Source organism: Numenius arquata, chromosome 9 (assembly GCF_964106895.1).
Source record: "Numenius arquata chromosome 9, bNumArq3.hap1.1, whole genome shotgun sequence".
NCBI classification, from domain to species: domain Eukaryota; kingdom Metazoa; phylum Chordata; class Aves; order Charadriiformes; family Scolopacidae; genus Numenius; species Numenius arquata.
Genome location: NC_133584.1, coordinates 55,790,701 through 55,816,312, shown reverse-complemented (window position 1 = coordinate 55,816,312; position 25,612 = coordinate 55,790,701). Strand labels below are relative to the sequence as shown.

At 40.6% G+C, this 25,612-nt stretch overlaps 1 protein-coding gene across 3 annotated transcripts in view; it reads right to left on the bottom strand.

Moving 5' to 3' along the window:
* CLIC5 (chloride intracellular channel 5) overlaps positions 1-25,612 on the bottom strand; it is a 78,014-nt gene that overhangs the window by 37,167 nt on the left and 15,235 nt on the right. Inside the window, exon 1 of one of the 3 annotated variants that reach the window (XM_074153044.1) lies at positions 18,530-18,881. The exons of the other annotated variants lie outside the window; for them this stretch is intronic. Coding sequence (XP_074009145.1) covers positions 18,530-18,592 — 63 coding nt within the window. The 5' untranslated portion in view covers positions 18,593-18,881. Of the gene's footprint in view, positions 1-18,529; positions 18,882-25,612 lie in introns of those variants that run through there. 3 annotated transcript variants of the gene reach the window in all.

Genomic DNA, 25,612 nt, shown 5'->3' with positions numbered 1-25,612 from the left:
ACAGAGGTACCATAAAGGTCTACGACAAGATGAGTCATGTTTAATGTTTCCATTAGCAAAATGGAGGAAGGAATAGACAGAACCTTACAAAATTTCCTGACAGCAACAAGTACAGAGAGGTTATTGGTATTTCCCAGGAGAGGAGTAGACTCAAAGTGATGCTAAGAAGTTGGAAAGAAGTGTCTGAAATCACTTAAATGGAATTTAGGAAAGTAAACTTCAAGGTAGAAGATGTAAGAAGAACAAAATCTAATGTACAAATGCAGGATGGGGAACAGCTGGTGAGGCTGCGAGGATGAAGCGAAGGAGGTTTTACGTAAATCACAAACAATATGAATCATCAGCTTATGCAGCTACAAGCAACAGCAACAAGATAATGCGATGTTCTACCACTCCATAACAGTCCTCAAGTGTGTAGAAGACTGCTTTACAAAAAGGATGATGATCCATTGTTGTTCATGCCCACAGAGGACAGGATTAAGCATTTTGCTAAATCTGCAACAATAAAGCTTTAGGGGAAAAAAAAATCCTGTGTAATTATAGGGCTAATGAAACACAAAGCAGGCTTTCTAAGGAGGTTGTGTAATCTGCATTAGTGGAGGCTTTGAAGAAATCAAAAGAAAAAAAAAAGTGTTGGTAAAACTGGTCTCGATTTATTTCATCCTGCTGCAGAGCAGAGAGGCTGCATAGGATGGTTTAAAATCCTTTCTAACAGTATATATTAGTGACTCTGACAACAAAGCCGTTCTTGCTCTCAGTGCTCGACACTTGGTGGCACAGACTTTTGCTTTCCTCTGACCTGCACAGGATGGATTCCTGCCCCGGCGAAGTCAATGGGAATTTTGCCCTTGACTTTGACGGGACCAGAATTTCACTCATAGGTTTAATGGCCAGAAGGGACAATTAGAATAATCTTTCCTGACCTTTTGCATAATACAAACCATAGACTTCACTCAGCCTGTAGCCAACATCTTGTGGCTGAACTACAATATATGTTTTGAAAGGTTTTTCAGCCTAGACATATGCTAGAGTGGTAGTAAAATCCCCTCTAGTGGCATACGTTTGCATTACAGGGTGAAGTTCTGTGGAAGTTGACCACAAACATCCCATTTGAAGGATTTTGATAAAGGCAGCTAATTTGTTCCATCACATATGTAATTATTATTTTTTTCTTATCTATAAGTTGCATTGCTCTATGTGGAAACCTTAGTCACAGGATTTGGAGAGTCAGGCCACAGCAATACTCAGAAAATCATCACAATTTTAGTCAAAGTCAATAAATATGCTCAAGCATCAGCTACCGCTTGGTTATCTTGGCTACATCGGTGTATCTCATAGGAAGAGGTAAGGATGTTGAACAAGAAAGCCACAAGTCCCTTTTTGAGACAAACTTGTTCCGTAACATATTCATACTGGATGGGTATTCATGCTCTGCACACACAGAATGCAGCTCCTACATTTCAGAAGCCTACACCTGTAGGGTCATATTCTGGTTTTGGCCCTTTGGTGACACAGCTATTAATGGATTATCCTCTAATACACTTGATCTAATTCCATAACAGTCAATATTCACATGAAATATTCCCACAAATGACAAATATTCCACCGACTTCCATGAGAGCAGCAGCATATTTTGGATTCAATAGCTTCTTTCTAACAAGTGATTAAAACCACAAGTGGTTTTATGGGCTCTGGAGGCAGAATCTGGGAATTGATCTGGTTTAGCTATTCACAAAGCACCAATTACAATCGCTTCAAATATTGATGATTCTATATCCTGAGAGTCGATTAGGTATGTAAAAAATTCATTCCCCCAGGAAAGATGTAGAAAATAAAATGATAGATCACTGTCAAAAGGTGTCATGGGCAATGCAAATTATAGTCAAATTATTACTGTTTCTAGTAGAGATCAGGTACAAACAAAGGAGTCGTTTCTCCAAAGCAAGCTCTATGCAGAGCTCCAGTTCCCATCACAGTGCCAGAATCCTGCATGCAGTTTTTCTTGTAAGAACTAAATCTGTGCACATCTGGAATTTGAATGTCTGTTAAAAATCTCTGAGGCAGGGACGGTAATCTGGTCATACACTATATTCTGCAAATGTTGATGAATTGCAGCCAAATTTCCATGCCTCTAAGCAGCGTATCGGACTAACAAATAACAACAGCAGCCAGGTGCTGAAAGTTAACACTGAACCTGAAATCAGATCTGGGGCTGAATTATTTATTGAAATTCCATTACTTTATTTGTACTATTAGAAGAGAGAGTCACTTGCAGGCACTGCAAATAAAGGTCTGAATGGAGGGGGGGTGTCACTGATAAGGGCATTTACCCCTGCATCAGCTCACCCCAGTGCAGGCCATAATCTGCCCTCGATGGCCTCATTTTGTATCTTATTTAACATCATACAAATACTGTCCATCGGTGACTTTTATTAATTTAAGGTGAAAGTAACTCTCAGGAGGTTTCCTGCAGTGGGCAGGACTTGGTCTTTCTACCTCCTCTCACGTCTCCAAAGCTCACGGTGCTGCCGAGGGTATGCGAGAAGCCTCATCCCGAGATGCAATGAATGTTTATGGCTGTCCCTGAAAGCAGGTCGAGTTGCATTGCAAAGGAGCAGCACATCGCAGGCTCAGACTAGTCTTTGGATTGACTTTTGCATCTCAGTACAACTTCCCAATGCAACCCTCAATAACTTCCGTAAAATAATTACTTACTGATAGAATATTCCCAGCATTTGGACTGCTATGAGAATAGAAATGCAACATAAACAAATTTTCTGGTTCCCAGCTGCTCACAGAGAAATCATTACAGAGTTTTGGAGATATTTTTTCACGTTGAATATTTTCTTATCTGCCAAAACTGCTCTACTTGTTCATCTGATCATTTACCCAGACATATACTCCAATTCAGCCGTTAAAGGGGATGTTGCACTACAAGGTTCTCTTTGCTGATAGCCATCTACAAAGCAGGGGAATGCAACTCTCTCTGAATATTTAATTAAAGAAACAGAGAGAAAGTTCGGAGTTTGTAAATGTAAATACCTGCAACGAAAACATGAGTCTAAGCCATACACACAAACAGCAAGCAAACATTCCTTGTGACTCATCTAAAAGCAAAACAATTTCTGTTTTCAACATCAAACGTTGAAAAAAAAATAGTGATGCTTTCCCAAAACTACTGAGAAAGTTTGAATAAGTGTGTGTACTAGTAGAAACACAATTTACAAGTATTTTACGGTACAGACTCCTGAAACTAATGCATGATAAATGCTGTAAATAGAAAAAAATAGTTGGATGAGTGAGTGGAGTTTTGGATCACATTTCTTGTCTATTTGCCATCTCAGTGCAGGATGATTCTTAAATCTCTGTGTCTACACTGTTTGGGTCAGTTTGAAATGCTCCGGTGAGGCTGCTTCACAAACTTCCCATAGGAAACATTTTTGGACAATTTTCTCAAGAGGCATTTTGGCTTGATACACAGACCGAATTTCCTCTAATTTCATTTTATCCTGTTTTCCAGCATTAAAAAAAAAAAAAAAAAACTTAATTAATTTTAATTCAATGGTATTTATTAAAATAATTCTTACTTTTCTTCTCTTTATATAAAATATGCCCTAGCACCTCTCCACCTCTTGCTGTCCTCTTGCTTCTGGGATCCTTGACCATGCTCTCATTCTCATCACTCCAGTCCCTCTCTCACCCAGAGAGAGTTCCTCTCTCACCCAGACCCCTCATGCTCCACGTGGACCACTCTCCAAGAAGGCCAGCAGTGATCCCAGCTTGATTGTGCAGCAAAACCCTTCTCCAGCCGGTCCTTTCCTACCAGGCCTGTCTCAGAAGCAATCAGTAACCTCCTCCTCCTCCCCAAATCTCTTTTGCTCTCTTACCCCCACAAAAAATCACTTTCTTGATATTTTTTTTTGTTTTATGCCCCTCACCTTTCAGCCACATACTCTGTTCACTGGCTTCACCAACCAACTTGGTGACAGCAATGCCAAAATCTGCCCCCACCTCCCATTCCTTCCCCTCTATGTCCACTCTATGTCTCTGACACTGTCGCCCAGCTGCTTTATTCAAATTAAACAAATACCATTTGATATGGTGGAAATGGAGTGTGACACGGGGATGATGCCCTGTAACTCCCCTCACCCATTTATCATTAAATTCATAACCAGGTGCCACCTTCTCCTCCTCTGAAGACAGTCTCCAACCATACCCTCTAAGTCAGACCTTTATTATATTTTCCTCTTGTTGCCTCATTTTCACAATCTTTTCCTGATCTGCAACATCTTATAAATAATCTTACGAACAAGTTCTTTCTCACAGTTTTGTCCTCTCTCAAGCTCAACAAAAAAGACACAAAATCTCATCTGCACCTTCTTCCTATTGTCAGTTCTATAGGAAAATATCCACTAAAATTTGTCACCGCATTCAACCTGGACATTCAGGTTTGGGCTGACAGAGCTGGATATTTAAAGCAGTGCAAGTGGGACATCGTACTTCCTATGCTTTGCCTGTGCTTTGGGCCTAAACTTCATTCTAGATGAAGTCTAGAATGGACTGGACAGAGAGTTCATGCTATCAATCTACAGTCTTTCTAGTCTTCTATCCCACTTCTATATATTTTATATTTACAGTTTTATATTTTGTATTTTATATAAACTATTGCATAATTTATGTTTGGTTTATATTTATATTTATTATATTGTATTTTTCTATTCTATATGTTTGTTATATTATTTCTATTACATTTTACATTTACTGTCTGTTGTGCAATCTGTTAACAGGCATAGTTAATCTATTTCCCAGCATGCTTAATCAATTACAATTCACACCTTCTGGTGCTATACTCTTAGACAGGTAATTGGGCATAACCATCACATCTAGAGAACGGTTGAATCTCACCCAGCTTCATTTCTCTGGTGGCTTTTTGTTTTATCCTGTGCTCCTGCTCAGAGAAGGCAGCAGGTTCCCGTTTGCAGTCTGTCGGAGAGCCGTAAGCCTGAACAACTACCATCTGCAGAATGCCATTCAAACTCCATATGCCAAGCACCCACCAAGAAAAGCTTATTGGAACATCCAGGTTAATGAAGTAATTGAGAAATGAGCATTTTGCAAGAGAATTTCTGAACATTTTATATACGTTTGTGTACAGCTAGGCCAAATTCACTCAAGTGCCTGAATAAATGCTGAAGAATTAGCTATCTTTTTAATGTTTACTTATAATCCTCTCTGAAACAGATTGGTTTTATTATTGTCAAATGCCAAGTGTGGCAGGTGGTTCTTGAAAAATAACAAATACCAAGAAATCCTATAAATTCACACTTGCCATGAATAGCCAAACATCAGTCAATACAAAAGCCCTCTGACTGACAGCAGGGTACAATGTGGTTACTACTAACTGCATTCACTCTCAGAGGTCCTGGATATGGCTTTAAAGACAGTTTAAATAAATATTTAGATAAATAAATCTAAATAAATAAAATATTTAAATAAAATTTTAAATAAATTTTAAAAAAAAACCAAAATTAACAAAAACCCCAAAGCCCACAAAATCTTTGGTGCCTAGTGTGGAAGAGTCATCCATGGGCTAATGATGAAAAACCCCTCTGGCCCATGGGAGCTGCAGGAGGGCGCTGCCACATGCGCAGGCGGGGCTGGGAGCCGTGGCCAAGGTCGGGGAGGAGAGGCTTTTCCTTCCCCTGGAGAAGAAAATCACCATTTCACGGTTTGTTTCTTTGTCAGGGGAGTGGGACAGCGCTTCCTCTAAGCTCCCTTCCTGGTCACATCCTTCCCAGGCTCTCCAAGGTTGGACCTGAGTAGCTGTCTACAATCAGCAATTTTTAAAATTATTATTCTTGCAGAATCATCTCTTTTGAGATAAACATTGAACCACCAGACCATCAGAGGTCCTGCTCAGCCCGGTAAGAGGACGATGTTTTCCCTATAGATGCATATCACAAGGCTGCTGGTTTCAGAATAGCAGGATGGGGTAGGTACTTCCCAATCTGAAACAAGTCCTTCCGTATGCATGTTTGACTGCTTTTTTTATAGACTTGAACCTCATGCAAGAGCCAGATTTCGAACAGGACGTAGAACTTTACTGCAGGACTCAGATTTACTGACATTAAAAAGAAAACAAAACCAAAACTTTGAAGTTAGAGCATCTCAGTGTGAGAAAGGACAACTCAGTAAATCGAGGCAAAAGTACCATTCCTTGCCAAACTGCATGGGTGAGTCAACAGTCAGAGAAGAAAAAAAAATTAAAATCATACAAATGTTAGTGCAAGTCTGAAAAAAAATGCCTTAATAATGAAGGGGTTTGGAGCACTGGATCCTCTTGGCATGTCCTGAGCATCTAAAAGAACTGGGCACCAAAAAACAACTAAAACTGCCATTCTGAGAGGTGCTATAACCTGCAAGAATATTCCATGATTCAATCCCTCTTCATCCAGGAACAGCTTTTAAAAAAATACTATAAATAAAATAAACAAACGAAACAGGTCTGCAGTTGCACACTGAATCAGCAGCAACAGCTCATCACAAAACACAGGGCAGTGAAAGAACACCATTTCCTCCCATGATAACGCAGTCGTATCTGTTTGAAGCTGCCCATTCAGCAGCGAAAAGCAAAAGGAACGCAGTAACACAACGTGCCTGTTGACCCACACAAATTGAATCACAATCTAGAAAAACACCGGCAACAATAGCAATGGTTCATCGGGGCCAGTTTCTCTGATTTCCACTTGTTTCAGACAATATACAGGTATGGACGCGCAGCAGCACCCAAAGCAACAAGAGCAAAATGCGGCGGGTGGTGAGGTTCAGGATGTTTATTTGGGCGTTGAAATGTTATGGGGAGGACAAGTTTGTCAACTGATATAGAAAAGCATCTGCCCAACCTGAGAATTAACTCAGGATTTTGTGAGGAGTTAAACCACAGTGCTTGAGTAGCTTTTACATCCATTTGTAGAAGAAGAAGGAGGAATGCAGTTTTAGCTGGAGAAACTACCGTATCTCTTGTATCTCCCAGTTTAGCTCTTCCTTCATCTCAGCATCAAGGTCTGACGCAAACTGACCCATCATTCAGAGCCCTGGCTGAGACAGCATCTGCTTCAGCCTTTGGAGCCCCTTCCAACGTCTGGCCCTTGCATATCCAGACAAAGATAAGCAATTATGTATTTAACTACTACCTGAACTAATCCCATCCCATTATCACACCCAGGACACCAAGGAATATGATAAGACATGCAAGAAGCAAAACATAATTTCTATCAGACTGGCTTCGACCAAATTTGTGCTATTTTTCAGAGACACAGAAATCCAAGATTTCTTCTGTGCTTTGATGGACAGGTTCTGGTTTGCCAAGATACCCTCCATTGCAATGCCTTTATTGAATCTAACTATACTTGTTTCATTAAAGCATATCTGGTCTTGACCTGAACCAGAAGAAGAAAGGGCATGACCTCTTTGGTGGTTCATTCCAATGGTTAATCACCTTTACAGTTACTATTGAGTTTATTTTTCACTTGACTATATCTGACCTTAACTAACTGTTAATATTTCTTGTTATACTTGTTACCACTATATTAAAAAGCCCCCTACAGATACATTTAATATTGCAGTCAAATGACATGTGGTCTTTCACTCAGATGAGAAAGACTGCCTTAAGGATGGCGATCTTAAGTATATTTTAAGCCTTAAAATTATCCTTCTTTTTATCTTTTCCAATGTCATAACACTCATTAGCTCCGTGTGCATTTGAAAGAGCCAGCCAAAAGATAATCTAAACCTTGACTCCTCCCTACTAATAGCAATAGAAAAAAAAAAAAAAAAGGCAAAATTGTGACTAGTACAATTTGTGTATTTATTATTGCAATATTTACTGTGAGTTACTAAGCAGGTGTGGCACAGGAACACTGAATCAGCGCTGCTACGTGCTGTACAAAAACCAAAAGAAAACGCAAGAGCTACACCTGAAAGACGGAGCACAGGACTGGAGTGGTGTTCTTGCTGGACCTCCTGGCAAAAGGCCACCACTTCTCAGCTTCTACACCTGCAAAGTGCTGACCGCAACTGTGAAGTGCTTCAGAATTGCTCTAAAAAGGCCTCTGTTTTTCATCTCAGGGACTGGGCTTTGCGAAGAGAATCATGTTCATAAAAGGCTGCCAAAGCATGGAGCTGCCTGCATAGGCTCCTGTCAGAGCCGGGGTCTAAGTACACTTTATGGGTGTCAGCATCCAGGAACGTTAGAGATCTTTGTCCTGCTTTGAGCAACACAGGATTAATTTCTCTTTCAGTAATTTTACTTAGTAGTAATGTCTCTTCTAATGCTAGGGGAAACTGCATTTTTAGAAGACTCTAGAGTCTGAATTTATGAACATATTTACTTTATAGCCACCTATGGTGTGTGGGTTTCAAAGTCTCAGTGTTTTCAAGGTAGCCAGGTGCGGGGATGAGGAGGAGTGAGACCCTGGCACTTGACCCCAGGCTGGCCACCAGGATTATTTCATACCATGAACGTCACATTCAACATAAATTAGAAAGTTTGCTGAGAAGTTTTTTCTCTCTCTTCCTGGATGGCTGCGATCCTGAGAATTTCTTGCCCTGGTGTTGGACCCCTGAGCCCTTCCCTTCCTCCTGAAGCCATAGTGCACGCAGTGTCCAGTGTTTGCTGTCCCTTCCCAGGAGTCCACAGCTTCCTGTGACAGAATGGGCTGAGCATAGTCCTTGTATATTTTATATTGGTATCGGGATCAATATTGGTTCTCGAATATACTTAATGTTAATTATTTAGTCTTATTCTATTAAATCTGTTTGTATTTCAGTCCTCGGGTTTCTTTGTTTTTTCGATTCCCCTTCCTGGGTGGGGAGGGGCCATCGGGTGGTAGAATAATGGTCTAAAAAACAAACCATAACTTCTCTGTGCAGCCTGTTCCAGTGCCTCACCACCCTCAGAGCAAAAAATTTCTTCCTGATATCTAATCTAATCTCCCCTCTTACAGTTTGAAGCTGTTACCCTTCCTTCCATCACTACATGCCCTTGTAGAAAGCACTCTACAACCTTTCTGTAGCCCCCTTCAGGTACTGGAAGGGGCTGTAAGGTCTCCCCGGAGCCTTCTCTTCTCCAGGCTGAACAACCCCAACTCTCTCAGCCTGTCCTCATAGGAGAGGTGCTCCAGCCCTTGAAGCATCCAGAGTAATGTCCAGAGGAAACCAACAAATGCAAGAGAAGCAACAAAAAGCAAACAAAAATAGTCAAGAAATGTTTTTTTTACAGCCTGACTTACATAAGAAGGAAAAAAAATTACTATTCCCATATATAATCTTTTCAACTTTTAAATGTGTGAAATTGCAGTTTTATAGAATTTAAGACAAATGAAAATCAGCTTCAGCCTTGAATATTAGGCTTTGAACATTCTTATTACATTTTGCATTGAGAACATACAGGTGAATGCCATGGGCTGCTGTCATCTACTCTGTACACAAGGTTAGTGACTATCAAGAATGAAGATTTAGAAGAGCAATCTATCACCATCTGGGCAACTTCATCTTTAATATAGTGTCATTTAAGCCAAAGTAGCTATAGCAGGAAGAGGTTTGATTCCTACCGTCCTACAGGTGCATAAGTAAGTTCTTACAACACAGCTCTCCTGAAATACATTTCAATTAGTGCTTTATCTGAGTTTTTTGCAAAGTTGCCAGAAATACATATAAAGGAGCTATTTCAACTTCTTTTGGCAATCAGACGCATGGGAAAAAAATTGGAGAAGCACCCGAGCTCCAGATATACAATACCTCTTAGGCAGAAGTTGAACTGGGGTACCCCAGGGGACCAACATAGAAGTCATGGGATTAGAACACTGGTATAAATGCAGGAGTCTGAAGGACTGCAAGAACAAGCAGAAAAAACCCAGAGAAGTTGAACAAGAACGTATTACAGAAGATACAAGACCCTGAGAAGGAAAAAGGAAAGAGTGGACAAGGTGCCAGCACAAAGGACCAGGTTGCTCAAAGCCTCATCCAACCTGGCCTTAACCACCTCCAGGGATGGAGCATCATGTATCTCTCTTTAATTTTAAGTGATGTTCAGGATGCTGTGCTAGGGATAAGGGTGAAAAATGTTCCCTGCACCCACAATGAGTCCCCATCTGGTGGAGAAGGACTGGCATCAGCATTTTATCAAGGTGAGGAGAGTTTGAATAACTTTCCTTAGAGGAAAGTTATTCAAAGGAGGCAGAAAGCAAAAAAGTAAATAAAGCCTCCCAAGAATTTGGGTAGTAACCCCAGAGTATTGCTGAGCTTAATATATCACAGACTTTGCATGGCAGGACCTTTTCATATTTTGATTAGAGCTGGACAAGAAAAAATAAATAATCAGAGTTTCCACCTGGTGGGAGCTGTGGCTGCTGCTCTGTATTAAGATAAAGAGCTGAAACACCTAGTGGAAAGTAGAAAATGTGTTGATTTGGATTTTGACATTTTAACATGGCAAAACTTTGCTATGGTGCAATACCAAACTGCATCTCAGATGCTCCGTGTCCCAGTCTATTTTCTAACACATCTTCTTTTACGACACTGTAGCCACGTGATTCCTGTGGTGCACCAGAGTCGCTGAATCAGACGAATCTGTGTTTTATTATGGAAGAAGTACTTCAGCCAGTAAACACCATCATTAAAAAGGATATATATATAAGGGTAAAATCATAAACACTCTAAAAGATAAATTATGAAATTATTATTGAGAGGGACAGAATAATACTCATTTACAAGAAATCATTTAATTTAATACAGTCAGAGGGAACATCCTGTGGATCTGCTCCACATTTACGTGTGAACTTTGCAATCAAGTTGCACAGCAAACAGCAATGACATGCTGTAAATGCAATCGGTTGCAGAAAGTTCTACCCTTAGGTATTATTAAACAAAAATTACTGGCTTTGGATCTTCAAAACACAGCTGAATTTATTTTGAATTATTTTTGTTCCACTGTAATAATATCCAACTCCTAAGTCTAATATAAAAAATCACACCAGGAATACATGATGCTGATTAAACTCATCAGACCTACAAAAATCAAAGATTTTAACTCATAGCTCCGGATGTAATATATATCACTGTTATCGCATCTAGATGAGTTTTATTGCATGACAGCAATACAGAACTGCAAACAAACATGAAGAGCAAAGGGCAAGGAAAGAAAGGGAATAAAGATCTGTTTTGGACTTTGTCAGCATTAAACTTTACTGTGTCAAATAAACCATTTGAAGTTTTCAAAGTACCTACTATAGCAATTTAGGTACCTGCTCAGATTTCCTACTTCAAGTAGGATTTACAGATTTTAATAGAGTATGAATCCAGCACAAAACCAAACCTTTCCTTATACCATCTGCTTTTCCCTATGACTTTGACTCAGCCTTTGCTGGAAAAAATAAAAAAAAGTATCATAGAAACCTTCTTTTATTCATGTATAAAACTAACACACAAACTCACAGCCTTTTAACACCTGACTCTATTAAAAAAGAATAATTTGAACAATCTTCTACCAGAACTTTTAGCTGCAAAATGGGAATTCTAACGTTTATGTTACCTCTTTGCAGCATTGTTGGGACTATTTTGCTGATATCTGCCAGATTTTGAAGAATTATGCGTCATACAAGAACTAAGTAATACCGTTGCTGTAATGATCAATATGTTATCCTAAACAGTCCTTACACAGCCTTCCATCAAAATATATCTGACATAGCCAGGTGAGCTGATACCAACATTTAACTTTGGAGCAGAGGCAGATGTACTTCCTACTGGCTCTCTTGGAAAGGATCCCTGTGTATTTTTGGGATGCTATGTCAAACGATCTCTGTGACATTTGCAGCTCTGGAATAGCCACAGCAGAGCCATATATTGCCGATAAAAATTTCCTGGGGACACTTACTGAAGCTTCACTGTCATCGCTGAACCATGACACAACAACCTGGAGCCTGACGAGATGTGTGCTGCCAGAGACGGGAAAAGAGCTATCTGTAGCTAAACATAGAGCACCCAAAGCACACCAGTGGCTGTTTCTAAGTACAAGTAATAATAATTATGAATATCACCAGTTTTTCATGGTAGAATTAAAACACTGTATTTACCTGATTTGACTGTGTGGCTCAGAAAAGCTGGAATAAAGGAAGGAGTTAGTAGGTGGAGTTTAAACAAGATTTCAAATACACATCAGCCAGCCTAACTCTGCTGGCACTGAACTCAGTGGTACAAGCCCAACTGGGTTTTATGGCCATGCGATATGACCCATAGTGAATGTTTCTGAAGTCTTATCCATTCGAATTATGGATCCAATGTATAAAGGTATTTAAAGAAATAAAATTATACATATTCAATGAAGTATATGAATATGTTTTGTTTTAATCAGATGTTTTGATCACAATTAACATATATGTTGATGTCATCACGTTCAATAAAAAGCAATTAATCACTGCCATTTATATGAGGAAAAAACCAAACCATGGCAGATACGGGTGTCACTCACCTTTAACCATAAACTAATGATTAGATCATGAACTTAGACAGAAGGAGACATAGATGAAAATCCCTCCTTAACTTGAGATCCAGTTTCCCAATCAGTCCCTGAAGCATTCCAGACTAGGTGCAAAGTGGCAGGGATAGTGATTATATCCCTGCCAAGTCTTTTTATAAATTTGGCCTGTTTAAACTATTCACCGCCCATCTCTAATACTCTCACCAATGAGGCACTTTTGTCTTAACGCAAAACAAAATCTGCAAATGCTCAGAGAGAAAGCAGACGCGCAGACATAGAGACTCTGGGTTGTATAACTCAGGCTAGAGCTTCTTCAAAGTATTGTTTTTCTTCAGCACAAGTTAAAACAAGCAACTTGTAATTTAAAAACATTTGCTAGGCAGTCATTTGATAATTTATTGAATTATTTTCTTTTAACAGGATAAGATTAAAGCAAAATTAGATCTTGCCAAGGTGGATGTTTTCCCCTCAACTATCTTTTTTTTATTATTTTATTGAAAATGCTTTATAAGAGCAGAGAAGTAACTGTCAGACCAGGCAGCATCTCCCTGATTTTACTGAGTCTGTACTGAGTTGTTATTAAGTTTCTTGTTTAAAGAATGCGATTCAAATTTAGGAGGCTTTACACTGTTCTTGTGCCTATTTTATATACATACAAAGTCTATAGACTTCAGTGGAGTCACTCCAGATTTGAAAAGAACTGAGCAAGGCAGAAATCGAGCCAGAATTACATTGAAACACCCAAGTCTCCCTGCATGGAACTTATGAAACAGGTTTATAGATGTTTAAACAAACCTTTGTAAAACTGTTTTCCTCCCAGTATATATGCTGATGTTCTGACTACTAGTAAACCGTGTAAGTTTGGTAACTTTAATACTGATGCACAAGGCCGGTACGCAGGAAGAGGAGACTGACTTAGGCTGCTGACCATACACTGCCTCACCAAAATAAGTTTGGAAGAGATATGAACTGTGGTGCCCGTCATCTGCACGACAGCTCCAAAGGGATGGAAAACGCAAGTTCCATAATAAAGAGAAGGTCCAGGGTGACAGCTGAAAAGTATCAGAGACTGCACACACTGCCTGCTTTGTAGGGTGGCTAAGTGTCTCTTGAAACCTGAAAGGCCTGACCAACCCCATGACCGAGGATCCAAAAAAATGCTATTGTGAGTCTTGGACCACCAGACAGGTTAAACCAGATATTTCAGTATCATTATTCCTCCTTGTGCTTTTCTCTCTTTATTATTTCCTCTTTGCCTAGAAAGTTTCGCTGAACATAGGAATGATTTTATATGGAACCCAAAAGCTGAGTTCATGATACCCAGTAAAATACTCACATTACTCAAGAAACAGAAATGGACATTGTACCTTCCAGATCTGATTGTGATTTCTAGGCACCATCAAAATACTTCTCGAGGGCAGACTATGAATCAAATAAATTACAGAGACTCTATTGTTATAATGAGTTAAAAGGCTCCTGTCAAGTTCTGTCTCCCAGTTTGTAGAGCCATTACTGGTTTTGACAACCGCAAAATTCTGAAAAATCAGTTTTCTTAGCAGAGTGACTCTCGCACCTTAAAACCACAAAAGCCTTAATAGTGAGGAATGACTGTTTGTACTTGGAGTAACATTTTTATTTATATCTTCCTTTAAGGCTACATTCCAGCAGTTCACCAAAATCTAAACCAGCATTAGTTTGAAATCACCCTTCAGCAGAAATAACTTCTTTTTATAAAAATCCAGAAAATGTACAAAAAGAAATCCCAGAGGGCATAAAAATCCTGCACTTCCCTGGGATAATTTCTGGGATAATTCTGTCCAAAGGAGAGGAGAAGAAAAACTACATCCTCCCGAGAGCAGTGACTTCTGGGCTTTTGGCGCCAAATCTTGCCATCGCTTTTAAACATACTCTTAACAGACACTTAAAACTCTCCGAACTAAAACCACTGGAGATGACAAAGGGCTCACAGGTTCCCTGCACATCTGCGAGCATACCAGGACTAACCTCTTCTCTTTGCGATAATCCTCTAACAAGAATTGACTGCAAGGGGCTCTACAAATACTTCAGTGCTGTTAGTCCTTGAACCTTACCTTGGCCGATATCATCCCCCCGAGACATTGCAAATACACCATCACTGTCCCGGGTCATGCACGAGGTGCAGCTCCTAATGGGGGAATGGGCTGAGAGCATTCGGTGCATCTTATGCTTCAATACCTTCAGCCAACAGAAGGGGAACACGTTCAGTGTATGAGTCAGTGAGTGCGGAAGATCGAGGCCTTTGAGAAGTCTCTCTTGCTTCTTACATTTGCGAGTACCTTCACATTTTCTCTAGATGAGTGTTTGGCGTGAGTGTGGTTGAATGCTTGGTGAAGTAAAGCCTTACACCTTTTAAGCAAAAGCTCTTGCACACCTGAGCTGATGAAGATATCCAGAATATTAATCCCTCAATACCACAATGACTCCTGGCAGGAATAACTGCCAGCTCACTCCTTGTTCTCCTTCTACCATGATGATACCACTGTCTTTTCATTGTCAGAAGCATGGATTATTACATATCTTGTTATAGAATATTTCTAAGGCAGGAAGATTTTTAAAATCAAATATGCTTTGTACCTTTTGTGTGGTTTTCTTCAACTTACTCTGAGCAATGCAAATACACAGTTGCACTCTCAATTCTTGTTTGTCTCATGCTTTGTTTTCCATGTATACAACGTAACTCCCTTCAAATTAACATTTTAGATATCACGCACCACTCTAATTCTGAAATGCAAGGAATGTACATCCAAACACCTGTTTCCACTGCAAACAGAAAGGAACCATAAAAGTTCTGTGATCCTCCCATATAGATTTTAATAGTCTGTACATAAAAAGAGCACCATTTCAGTTTAGTCATTATGTTCAAGTATACAGGTGCAAGACTGCCAGAAAAAGCTAAATATACCTTCCATCAGGGTGTCATTTATACAGAAGCACTTTGCTTCTCCAGCACACAAAGAATTAAAATTAATCTGAGTTACAACAAGCTGGGTTAAGCTCAAAGCAAGCGCTACCTCCCGATGCTCGCCCCCCTGAAGCTGTCGCCAGCGTCTCACGCTACCGCATTATCAGGCCTTTTTTTTCTCTGGCAGCCTCTTCCAATTCCTTGTCAAACAAGTTCAGAGAGGGAATTGCTGCCGGAGAGTTTCAGTGCTGACAAAAGGCCTGCTTACACAAACTGCAGATCTGATTAAGGCAGCACCATCTCCTCACTGCTCCTCTGCTCTGCCCGTTCTCACCATCAGCCCGCTCGTGTCCTGCCCCAGATTTAGGGGGCGTTTATCCTCAACCAAGCACCTTGCAGGAACAAACGCTCGCTCACAAAAAAATATCTCACAGATCCAGGTTAGAAAAAGAGAAAAATCAATGGGGAGGGTAACAAATAGGCGTGATAACCACTTAACCTGTCTGTGGCACAGCAGTTGAGCCAGCAGAGTCCTGGTGGTGCCCAGCCCGACTGCACAGGCAGGAGATACCTGACCTGTACTGGGTGACAGCCCGGCCCTTTTGTTTACAATCATCTCTCTACTTGTCTTTCCAAGGCTCCTGCTCTCCTGGTTGTTAAATAGAAAAAGGAAATAGAGCAATTGTGTAACACCTTTCCTTTTTTTAACCTGAGACAGAAACTGCTTTTATTAGAGACTGGTGAAAAACAGCCCTTTCTGGTTTATTTGTGCCCGTGGAAGATACAGTTTTCTCCAGGCCACATCTACTGCCCTACATTTTTCTCACTGATCTCTGCATTTTCTGGCTGTGCGTTCATTCAAGGATGCAGAGCAGAACTTTTTTCCTTAGTGAAATATTAGCATCACAAAAAAATTAAATGATGAAATTCTCATTGACCCCAACATCACCTGTTATTAGAATATTCCTCAACTGTAGTCCAGTATATTTAGATTTGCCACTTGTCCCAGCATCCCATACTCATCCAGAACTTGCCACTTTTCTGTTTTTATTTTCAGTCTTAGAACAGAGCAAGTGCCTTGTCCTTTGTAGACTCTCTCCTGGATCAGCCTTTATCTCCCCTTACTAATATGCTGTTCTCTTAAATTTCATGCTCCAGCAAAGTTTTCACCTGTTCATATTTCTCTTATACCCTCCTATTTTTCAACTTTTAACTCCTCTCTTTTTTGTTGTTCCTCTCTTACTTATTTTTCAGCTTCTGAGCTGTATAATTTAATACTCTGGTTACGTGCTTTACTATACAACTTTTTAGACTTTTAATTATATTAATGGCACCTTTCCAAAACATCAAGAACTGCAATTTTTCAACCTAAATGGAAAGTCTCCAGGAAGATACCAATTAATTCTTCTGCCCTGGCTCTGCAAATTATGAGCTTTATATGAGAGTCTCTACACAGTTCTGTAACATGCATTATGCAGGAAGTCACATTACTAAAAATGTTCTTTCTGGAGTTATAAATCTTCAGGTGATGGCATGGCTCAACTGAATGGAGTGCAAATTTTTTTCCAGTAATGTATGGATCCAGAACTTCACACAGTGAATCTGGGCAATGACCTTCACTTTAGCAGCTGATGCAGTCGAAGAACCATCTATAACAAACATCCCGATCAGCCTCAATAAATAGTGTGGGCACTAAAACATATCAGGAGTTAAATGTTTGCATTCCAGAATACATCTATGATGACAGAGCGCCAAAAAATCCCACTAACCTGGTTTTTAGCCTAAAAACATCTCCATTAAACTCACTTTGGTAGAAACAACTTGTAGAGGAAAGTTATCAGGATGTATGGACCGAGGCAGATCCCTTTCGATACATTAAGATTACTGGGCAGTTATGAACCAGGAATTCTTGTAAAATCAGTTTGCGAGGGAAAAAGATCTCAGCGTTGGCTTGGTTCAGAAAGGCTGCAGCTGAACTGACTGGTTTTGGAACATGCATGAAAAGGCCGTGTATACACATCATGGATGTGGCTGACATTTCAGCTTACAGCCCAAAATATCCATCTGGGAGTACAAAGCAATTACATACCCTCAACTTGACAGAAGGGAGGGGCTGGAATTTGCTTCCCCAATCATTCAGTGCTCTGTTTGCAAAGCACCTGATATAACTCCCGCATGTTAATAATAATCCTATTGATTTACAGAGATGGTTTAGGCTCAGGGAGACCAAACACCTGCATTTTATATGGCCATAGTGGATTTCAGCCTCGGTTTACATAAAGGCTTTGAAACGTGCTCTGAACGTCAAAAAATCTGAGCTTTTCACCGGGACAGAGTTTGCATGAAGTTTGCTATTAATAAGGTTATATGTGTAAGGAGCTTGAACTGTGCCACTGGTTTTAACGGTAAGATTTTCAAAGCCCAAGACCAACAGAGGTACCCAATTTGAAATATTCTGAAATCCTAGCATGTAACAGGTGTATTTAGCTTTCTGTATTTTCAGTTTCTATTCTCAGTTACCCTTGTATAGAATCTGAATGAGCTTCGGGCTGAGGAAACTGAGAGCAAAAACTGATTTAGTTTTCATTTTTTAGAAAAAAAAAAAAAAGGTATTGCAGGAAATAATCAGAAGACTGCCAGTTTATCTCAACCCTTTCTGGTTTATAATCGGTTATTGTTTCAGACCTGACAGCCTCTGCTGAGGTACCAAATCATGGTAGCCCTCAGCACTTCCCAAAAATGGAGAAGGAAGTCAGGATTCTTAGTGAAAAACCTGGCAGTCTAAAGTCAGGACACAGCACATTGCAGGCAGCAGGCTAAGAATAACAGGACAAACTCACGAGGAGAGAAATAACAATAAAATACAGGAACTCTGACTCTCCCTCCTCAACATTACCTAATTCTAATGTCACGAAGAAGAAAGCAGCGTGAACGTGTGTGCAAGAGATAACAGGCTGTCAAAGCCCCGCTTCCGCTCAGCGCCAGAAAATTAAAGTTTGATTATTCAATAGAAGCCGAGCTGATCCCAGTGTCCAGTTCACAGCGCAACTTACCTTCACAAAGAGCTCAATTTCAGGGTCCTTTCCTTCCCCGTTAGGATGAAGAGAGTCTGTCATTTTTCACCCCCAAGGCTACCAGCCGATCTCCCACTATTAAGTGTCAAAAAGGAGGTTTCAGCTGCACAGCGGATAGGTTTCCCTTCCGAACAGCTCTCACAGAGCTTTTAAAACATCATTTGTAATGAAAAAGCTTGAAACCAGCAGAGAAAACAAGTTTGCACCTTAATAAATAAATAAGAATCTTTAAAAATAAAGGCAGGCAGCAGAGAAGCAGTCCCGGTTACGGCTGTGTAGTTCTTCAGAGCAACAAGTGCTGCTGTGCTCTGGTACAGTATCCTCATCTGTCAGAGCTGCAGTTCTAACCGCCTGCCCAAAATAGCCCAGAGCATAAAAAAAGAGGGTGGGGTTAAGTCACAGGGGAGGAGACAAACTCCTGGTACCTACGGCAGGATCAGTCTCTGAGCAAATAATTCTGCTCTTCCCCGTTTTCAGCGTTCCTGTTGTTCCCTCCCTTATTCTACAGCTGGGAGCACCAGTGACAGGGGAAAAGGGAAGCTCTGCAGCAGGGTGGTTTCATTGCTTTAAGCAACAGTGATGTTTTCTCCTTCTTTTCTGAAGGGTGCTTGTCCTGTTCCTAGCTCTTCAAAATCCTGATATTGGTTTTGCTGAGAATGGTAAGGAAAAAAAGAGCCTAATTTCTTCACCCTGTGCATTGGCTGCTGCATCAGTGCAAGGAGTGTGCAAAAAAGCAAAGTTCTGCCTCAGCGAAAACCCCTGCGTGTGGTACAGAGTGGTACAGAAGCCAAAACTGAATGGTCCTAGGTGAGAAAAGCACCCATGGTGCCGCCACTCCTGATGGAGTTCAGGGGCAGAGGAATGGGAATGGGGTTACACAAGAAAACTAAAAGCTTCAGGGCCCTGGGAAAATAAAACGTTTGGGTCCCATAACAATTTCACAGCGCGTCCCTTGGGGCGTTGGTTGTAGAGGAGGGACAGGAGAGTGATGATACACTGGGGTGGAGTATGGAAGAGAACTTCCAAGGGCCTCAGCCTGCTATTGACGTACTGTCATCATCATCTATACTCCCTTCCTTCGCCCTGCATTCCTTGCGTGACTCAGAGATCACCACACAGCAACGCTAAGCGAGAGGTGGCACAGGACAGAAAGGCCTGACACAGCCAAAAGGCATGGAGGAAGGGAGTGCTGGCACCAGAGAGGAGACCAGACAAATGCAAAGGGGTCTGGTGGGACTTCCTCCTCATTGCCATCATTGCCTGGATGGACTGCCTACCTTCGTACCCTTCTGCCCCTGGAAGATCTCTTCCTTCACCTCTGCCCTCCTGCCCTCTCCTGTTTCAGGACCGCCGCAGCTCGCACTGCCAAGCACGAGCAGTTTTACCTTCCCCTTCTGACATTTCTAGAGGCATTTCTAGTATGGTTTTGACATGATCAAACACTTGCCTTTCTTGAAAGTGCTCTTAGCTGTGTACTTTCGTGATGATCCTTAATTCCCTCCCGTGACCTATAGGCATTTGCCACAGGGACATTTGACACAAGCTCTACGGGAATTTCCCACAACAGCTGTTTGGTGTGCACTCCACTGAAGCACTGAAATGGTTAACAAGTAAATCTCATTATGCTGTTGCAACTGTAATTACAAGATAATCAACATTATAATTAGTGTAAAAGTGTACTTATGGTTTTTAGATCTAATTAGCACTCATTCAAATAACTGGAAGGTTAACTATAAGAGAATTAAGTGTTATTACTGCTTTGATTTCAAATTTTTACATGTAATTTTTTGACTAGGTACATTAATTACCAAACATTTATAGTATAATTATTCTTAGGCCTGCAGGCAAACTTCCAAGGACATGGGCTACATGTACTTACATGTAGAAAAAGAATCATTGCATTGTAATTATATATAACAGTTATAAAAGTCTGCCAAAAACATAAGTGTAGACACCATATCTCTAAAAGGCATCCCGAAATAATATATTATCAACTACATGATTATAAGCTTTTTTTTTTTGCTGAAAAATTGTTTTGCTTGAGCACCTCATGCAACGACGCAATTTCCCTTTAATGAGGGCTCCTGGAAACAACGGGAAGTGGGTCATCTTGACTGAGGTTACCTGTAGCTCCAGCCTCATTGAAAACACTGGTTTGATACAGGCGAGCGCTTTGAACAATTCCTATCACAGAGGGGTATGTATCAGCTCTGGAAGAAGAAAATACTGCCAGCTATGAGAACAGCAAGAAGGTAATACTTCTAGTGCAAACTCAAAATGTTTAAATAAAATCAGCATTCAAGATATTGGTACTCATGAGATGTGATGCATGTGACCTATTTAGATGTCTCTTTTAGAGAAGAAAAAATGTGCCCTAGAAGTGCCTACTTTTTTCCACTGGTAAATAAAGGGAGCCCAGGGTAACAACCTCAGATAAAGACATCATAATGGTCAAACAAATCCTGCTGTAATTATCAAGTAATAGAAATCTGTGGCTTTAGTGCCTGTTTTCTATGCACTTGTCATCTCCCACTTCAGAAGTTGTACATGCCTTGTGCTTCTGAAAGTTAAACTCTAGATGTAGCAATTTCGGTAGAGACTCAACATGTCAAAACATTTAAATCCTTCCTTCCCAATTACTGTCTGGGTTTAGTGGTGTATTATAATTAGTTTGCAAGACGAAGATTATTGTGCTGAGGCTCAGCAAAGCAGAAGGGAAACTGTGCAACACAGAAAGGGAGCTAAGATGCCCTGAAGCCATTTCCATCCTGACCCAGATATCAACTACTGCAGGAAGGAGCCAGACCCTGTCTGGCTCGAGATGCTTCTGGGCAGCAGTGCCCCTGGAAGGTCCCTTCCCCATCTGCTTTCATCCACGAGGCACCTCCTTGCACACATTCCTGCCCCAGGACTTGATATGGGGCACTCAGAGGCTGCAGAAGCTGTAGTGTGGATACCACACATCTGGTACTCCAGCTGTGCTTGTAGGTATCCACAGAAAGAATAACCCAGCCCACCTCAAAAAAAGCTCTGATTTTCAAAAATCTCCCTATGGAACCCCTAGAAGAGACCAAGCAAAACAGAGTCTTTGTTCATATAAATGCTGTGTTTTCTAAAATAGTTTGTGAAAGCTGGATTTAAGATAAATATTGTAGGAGCCAGTAAGCAACAGGAAATATATATATATGTGCACTACTTCAGGAATCTATTCATGCATTTACTTCTTTGCTGTCATATAAAACTGACATCACTTACATCTGGGTGGAACCTTTTTGACTATAATGGTTATTATTGCCTACGCAGCTCTGTTTTGTGTTATGAAATCAGCTCTTTCTTCAGCCAAATTAAGGGTAAGATACTGATAAATAATTAGTACCCTCTCATTTTACTGCAAAGAATGAGTCGCTTAGTTTGGCCTATCATTTTCTCACAAGTCAGAAGTAGCAGAGGCTTTGAGTTACGCACAAGGACATTAGACACTGAATTATGAACTCGTTATAAGCCAAGTCATTATAGTTTGAGGTTTATGAGATATATAAATGAATATGAGCACGTCATCCCATTAATAAAAGAAGAGGACAGCTTCAGAAAAGGAACCATCACTTTTCCACAGAAGACCTCTATTGTAGGTGAACTCTGACGCACTATCAGCTTTCACAAGCCTGATCCAAGCTTCACTTCCAGCAAAGATTTGTCCCGAGGGGGTGAATCAGAGGCCAAGCATCCAGAATGTAATTCTATCGTGGAGTTCTGCAGCCGACCGCTAAGTTACCAAGAAGGATCAGGGCACAGAGTGCTTGAGTCCCCCGGTGCTCCCTTGGTGCTGCCACCCAGCTCCTTCTGTGGGAGCGGGGCATTACAAGCCTGATACCACACAGGTAACACTTTTCATGTTGTGAATAAACTTCCATTATGGATGAAAAGAAGAAGTAAAATCTTGCTGCAGCTGCAGTAAATGGTATTCAGGGCTATAATTTTACAGGGGAGTTATTTACTTGCTTAGTTGCCTAAAAGAACCCAACTAAGCAGCAACCAGGTACAAAATCAGCGTGTTTGAATGGGTTAGGAAAATATATCTTCTAGGCACAGTTCGGAGTTACTGGTAATTTGCAAACCACATTTATTGCATGCTAGTATCTTCAACATGCTATTTGTTTAACAAGTCAGCAAATGCAAGGGATCAGTCCAATTACTTTAATTTCCTTTTGAATTACATGTCACTATCAAGTTCTTGCTTGATCTTCAGAAAAATAAAAAGGGACTCATCTCAGATATTTGGGGTCAGACTGTGCGTTTCTCCCCAGATGTACCAGACATGCAAGGATGCCCGAAGCTCTTCTCATTAGCCTCATGCCAGGGTTGGGTAAGCTGATCTTCTCCCTCAACCCCAGAGACGTACAGTGCCTCAAAACCCGCTGGTTTGATGGAGGAACTATGATCTTGTTCCTTATAAATTGTCCCACACTCAAGGGCATGGAACAAAAGACATCAAGTGATACAATAGGCATACAGCCCAAATGTCCCAAAAAATGGGATAGGATTGGCAAAACCTTCGTCAAAAAACCCTGCACTGCAAAAAACCCTTAACTGACACATTTATATATATTGCTCTATATCCATCCCCCAGACATTATGAGCCATTATGCAGCCACAAGCTACAGCAGCTCTCCTTTACCTTATTATGAAAATGCATTATTTTGGCTCTAAAGGTCTCTGGATGAAACAGCTGTTTAACAGAATGGTAGATCACTAGAATCAGCTCAGAGAGGATTTTCGCAAAGTAAGTTCTAGTCCAAAATCATAAAATTATTTTTAAATATAATCATGTTTTCACATGGATGCAGTATCAAACTTTGCTGTAACATTAATCAGCGCTAACAACTTCAAGAGAAAAACCCACTGCTGTTCAGTGTGAAGAGGGATTTCATTATGGATAATTATCTCAGCGCTTGCATTGAGACAGTCACAGTGAAACGTTCACAGAGAAGTGGCACTTAAAATGTACAAAATCATCTCCTAGTGCTGCATTCAGTAGACAGCCTTCTAGAAGGCAACAGTTTATTCCTTTATTTTACTATCATTCCAAAACTGTCATTTAGATTAAAAACAAAAGATACTTCCAAACAGGACTGAGACTGCTCTGGAAAGTGGTATTGTAGGGGATACAATGGAGAGCATTAGATTGTCCTGAATTGTGGGCTGTATGGGTAATGTAGCCGATGAAAGGAGGAAGGCAGGTATCTTAGTGCAAGTCCCTGTTTAGATTATTTCTTTTCATTTCTCGGTATGCTTCTTGTCATAAATTAACTCTAAATTAATTATGATTTGAAGCATTTGCATGCAAACCAGGGTGAAGTCCCCCAAGCCTAGCAGACAACACACTATTCCAATCCCAATTTATGAATTACCATTTACAGAAAGTGTTCAAAATGGCATGTACAACTCATGCAGATGTCAGGCGAGCTTTCTATTCCCCCCAGTAAATAAGGCCCAAAACCACACAATTGCTGCTGATTTCATTGGATACAGTTGAGTTTCGCTCTGTTGTTTAGCAAACAATTTGGCTGAAAGCAGAAATTACTTTCTGTGTTCTGAGGCACACTATTTCTAAAAGATGAAGCCTTCAACATCTCAGTTTGAAATTACTTGTGACTCAGGGCTAGTTCCCATAGGTTTCCAACGGTGGCATCAGTGACATTTAGCTGTGCCAGATGAAGCCATAAAGTACCTGCAGAGCAGGTTACGTGCATGGATCTGCACAGCGGATAACGGGATCCTCTGTGATGTATGTTCTATTTGGCTTAAGAAGAGGGTCTCTGGCTTCTGGCCCCCTGATAAGCCCATACTCATTCACTGTGAAATAGCAGGGATTAACATCTTCACATCTCTCTCTACGGCAGCAAAGTTTAACCTCTGCATACCTTATGGTCCACCTCACCAATGGCAGTGCTGTTCGCCTGGGTTAATGCAGCTGCCTGACCTCGAGCCTTACGGTGAGCTGTAGAACTCTTCCACTCTCCTTAGAAAATTGCCCTCATTCATTTTTCATTTCACCTTTTGGTACTTCTGTGATAAAGTTTCCACAAAGTTTGCCAATGAATGAGCTCACTTTCCTTAGTGCATCACCTCAAGCTGTTATTAAATGAATGGCGGGTTGTTTGGGTTTTTTTTTTTTTCCCTTCTTTCTTCAACGTAAGAGTTCAACATCTTGAAGCACCTGACGTTGACCTAGTGACACCTCATTTTAGTTTTTCTTTGTTTGAGGACACTTTTCACCGTAGAGTTAATGTAGACAACCAGGATGAACAGGAGTAACGTGGTTAGTTAAGCGCTGATGTGAACCCCTCTGCTGCAATTTTTGCTGGTGACCACCATGCGCAGGTTATTAGGACTTCGAGGACCATATCCCACATCCTTAAGTGAAAGATGGTGGTGGCAATTCTTAAAGAAGAGCTTAGCTTAAGACTGAAAGTAAATCTTAGTGTGAAATTCAGCTCTGAGCACAGTCTGAATAGCGATGGGGTCTTGTTTAAGTCTGTCTGAATTGGGAATACTGACTAGTCCAACTAGTGACGTAGGATTTTTTTTTTCCTATTAAATGGAAGATCTTCCAAAAATTTTTCATCTTTTTCCGAAATCACAAAATTTTCACAGATCATGTAGCAGGCATTGGTTTTATGAGGAAGGTGTAGGCCCTTAGTCACCAGCTGCAATATCTGGAAGCAACGTCATAGATCACCAAAATGCCAAAGCCCAGAGTCATCTTTGCAATCTTGCTGCTCTGACCTTGGTGACAACTATGATACAACTCTAGTAAATGGACTAGGTTTTCTGGCGAGACCTGCATCGGTCAGAAAATTGCTAATGAGATATGGAACCCTTTACTCATTATTAGCAATTTCTACTCATTCCTAGCCAAGCAGTGAGAGTTGATGACAGACTAACTCATAAATATATATAAAGGTATCTCATGATGTTGAGAGAAAGCCTACCTCTGCCTGCAGACGATGGCACCAGTAAGAGACTCTCGGGTTATCTCTTGGCTACACGTTAACACAGAAA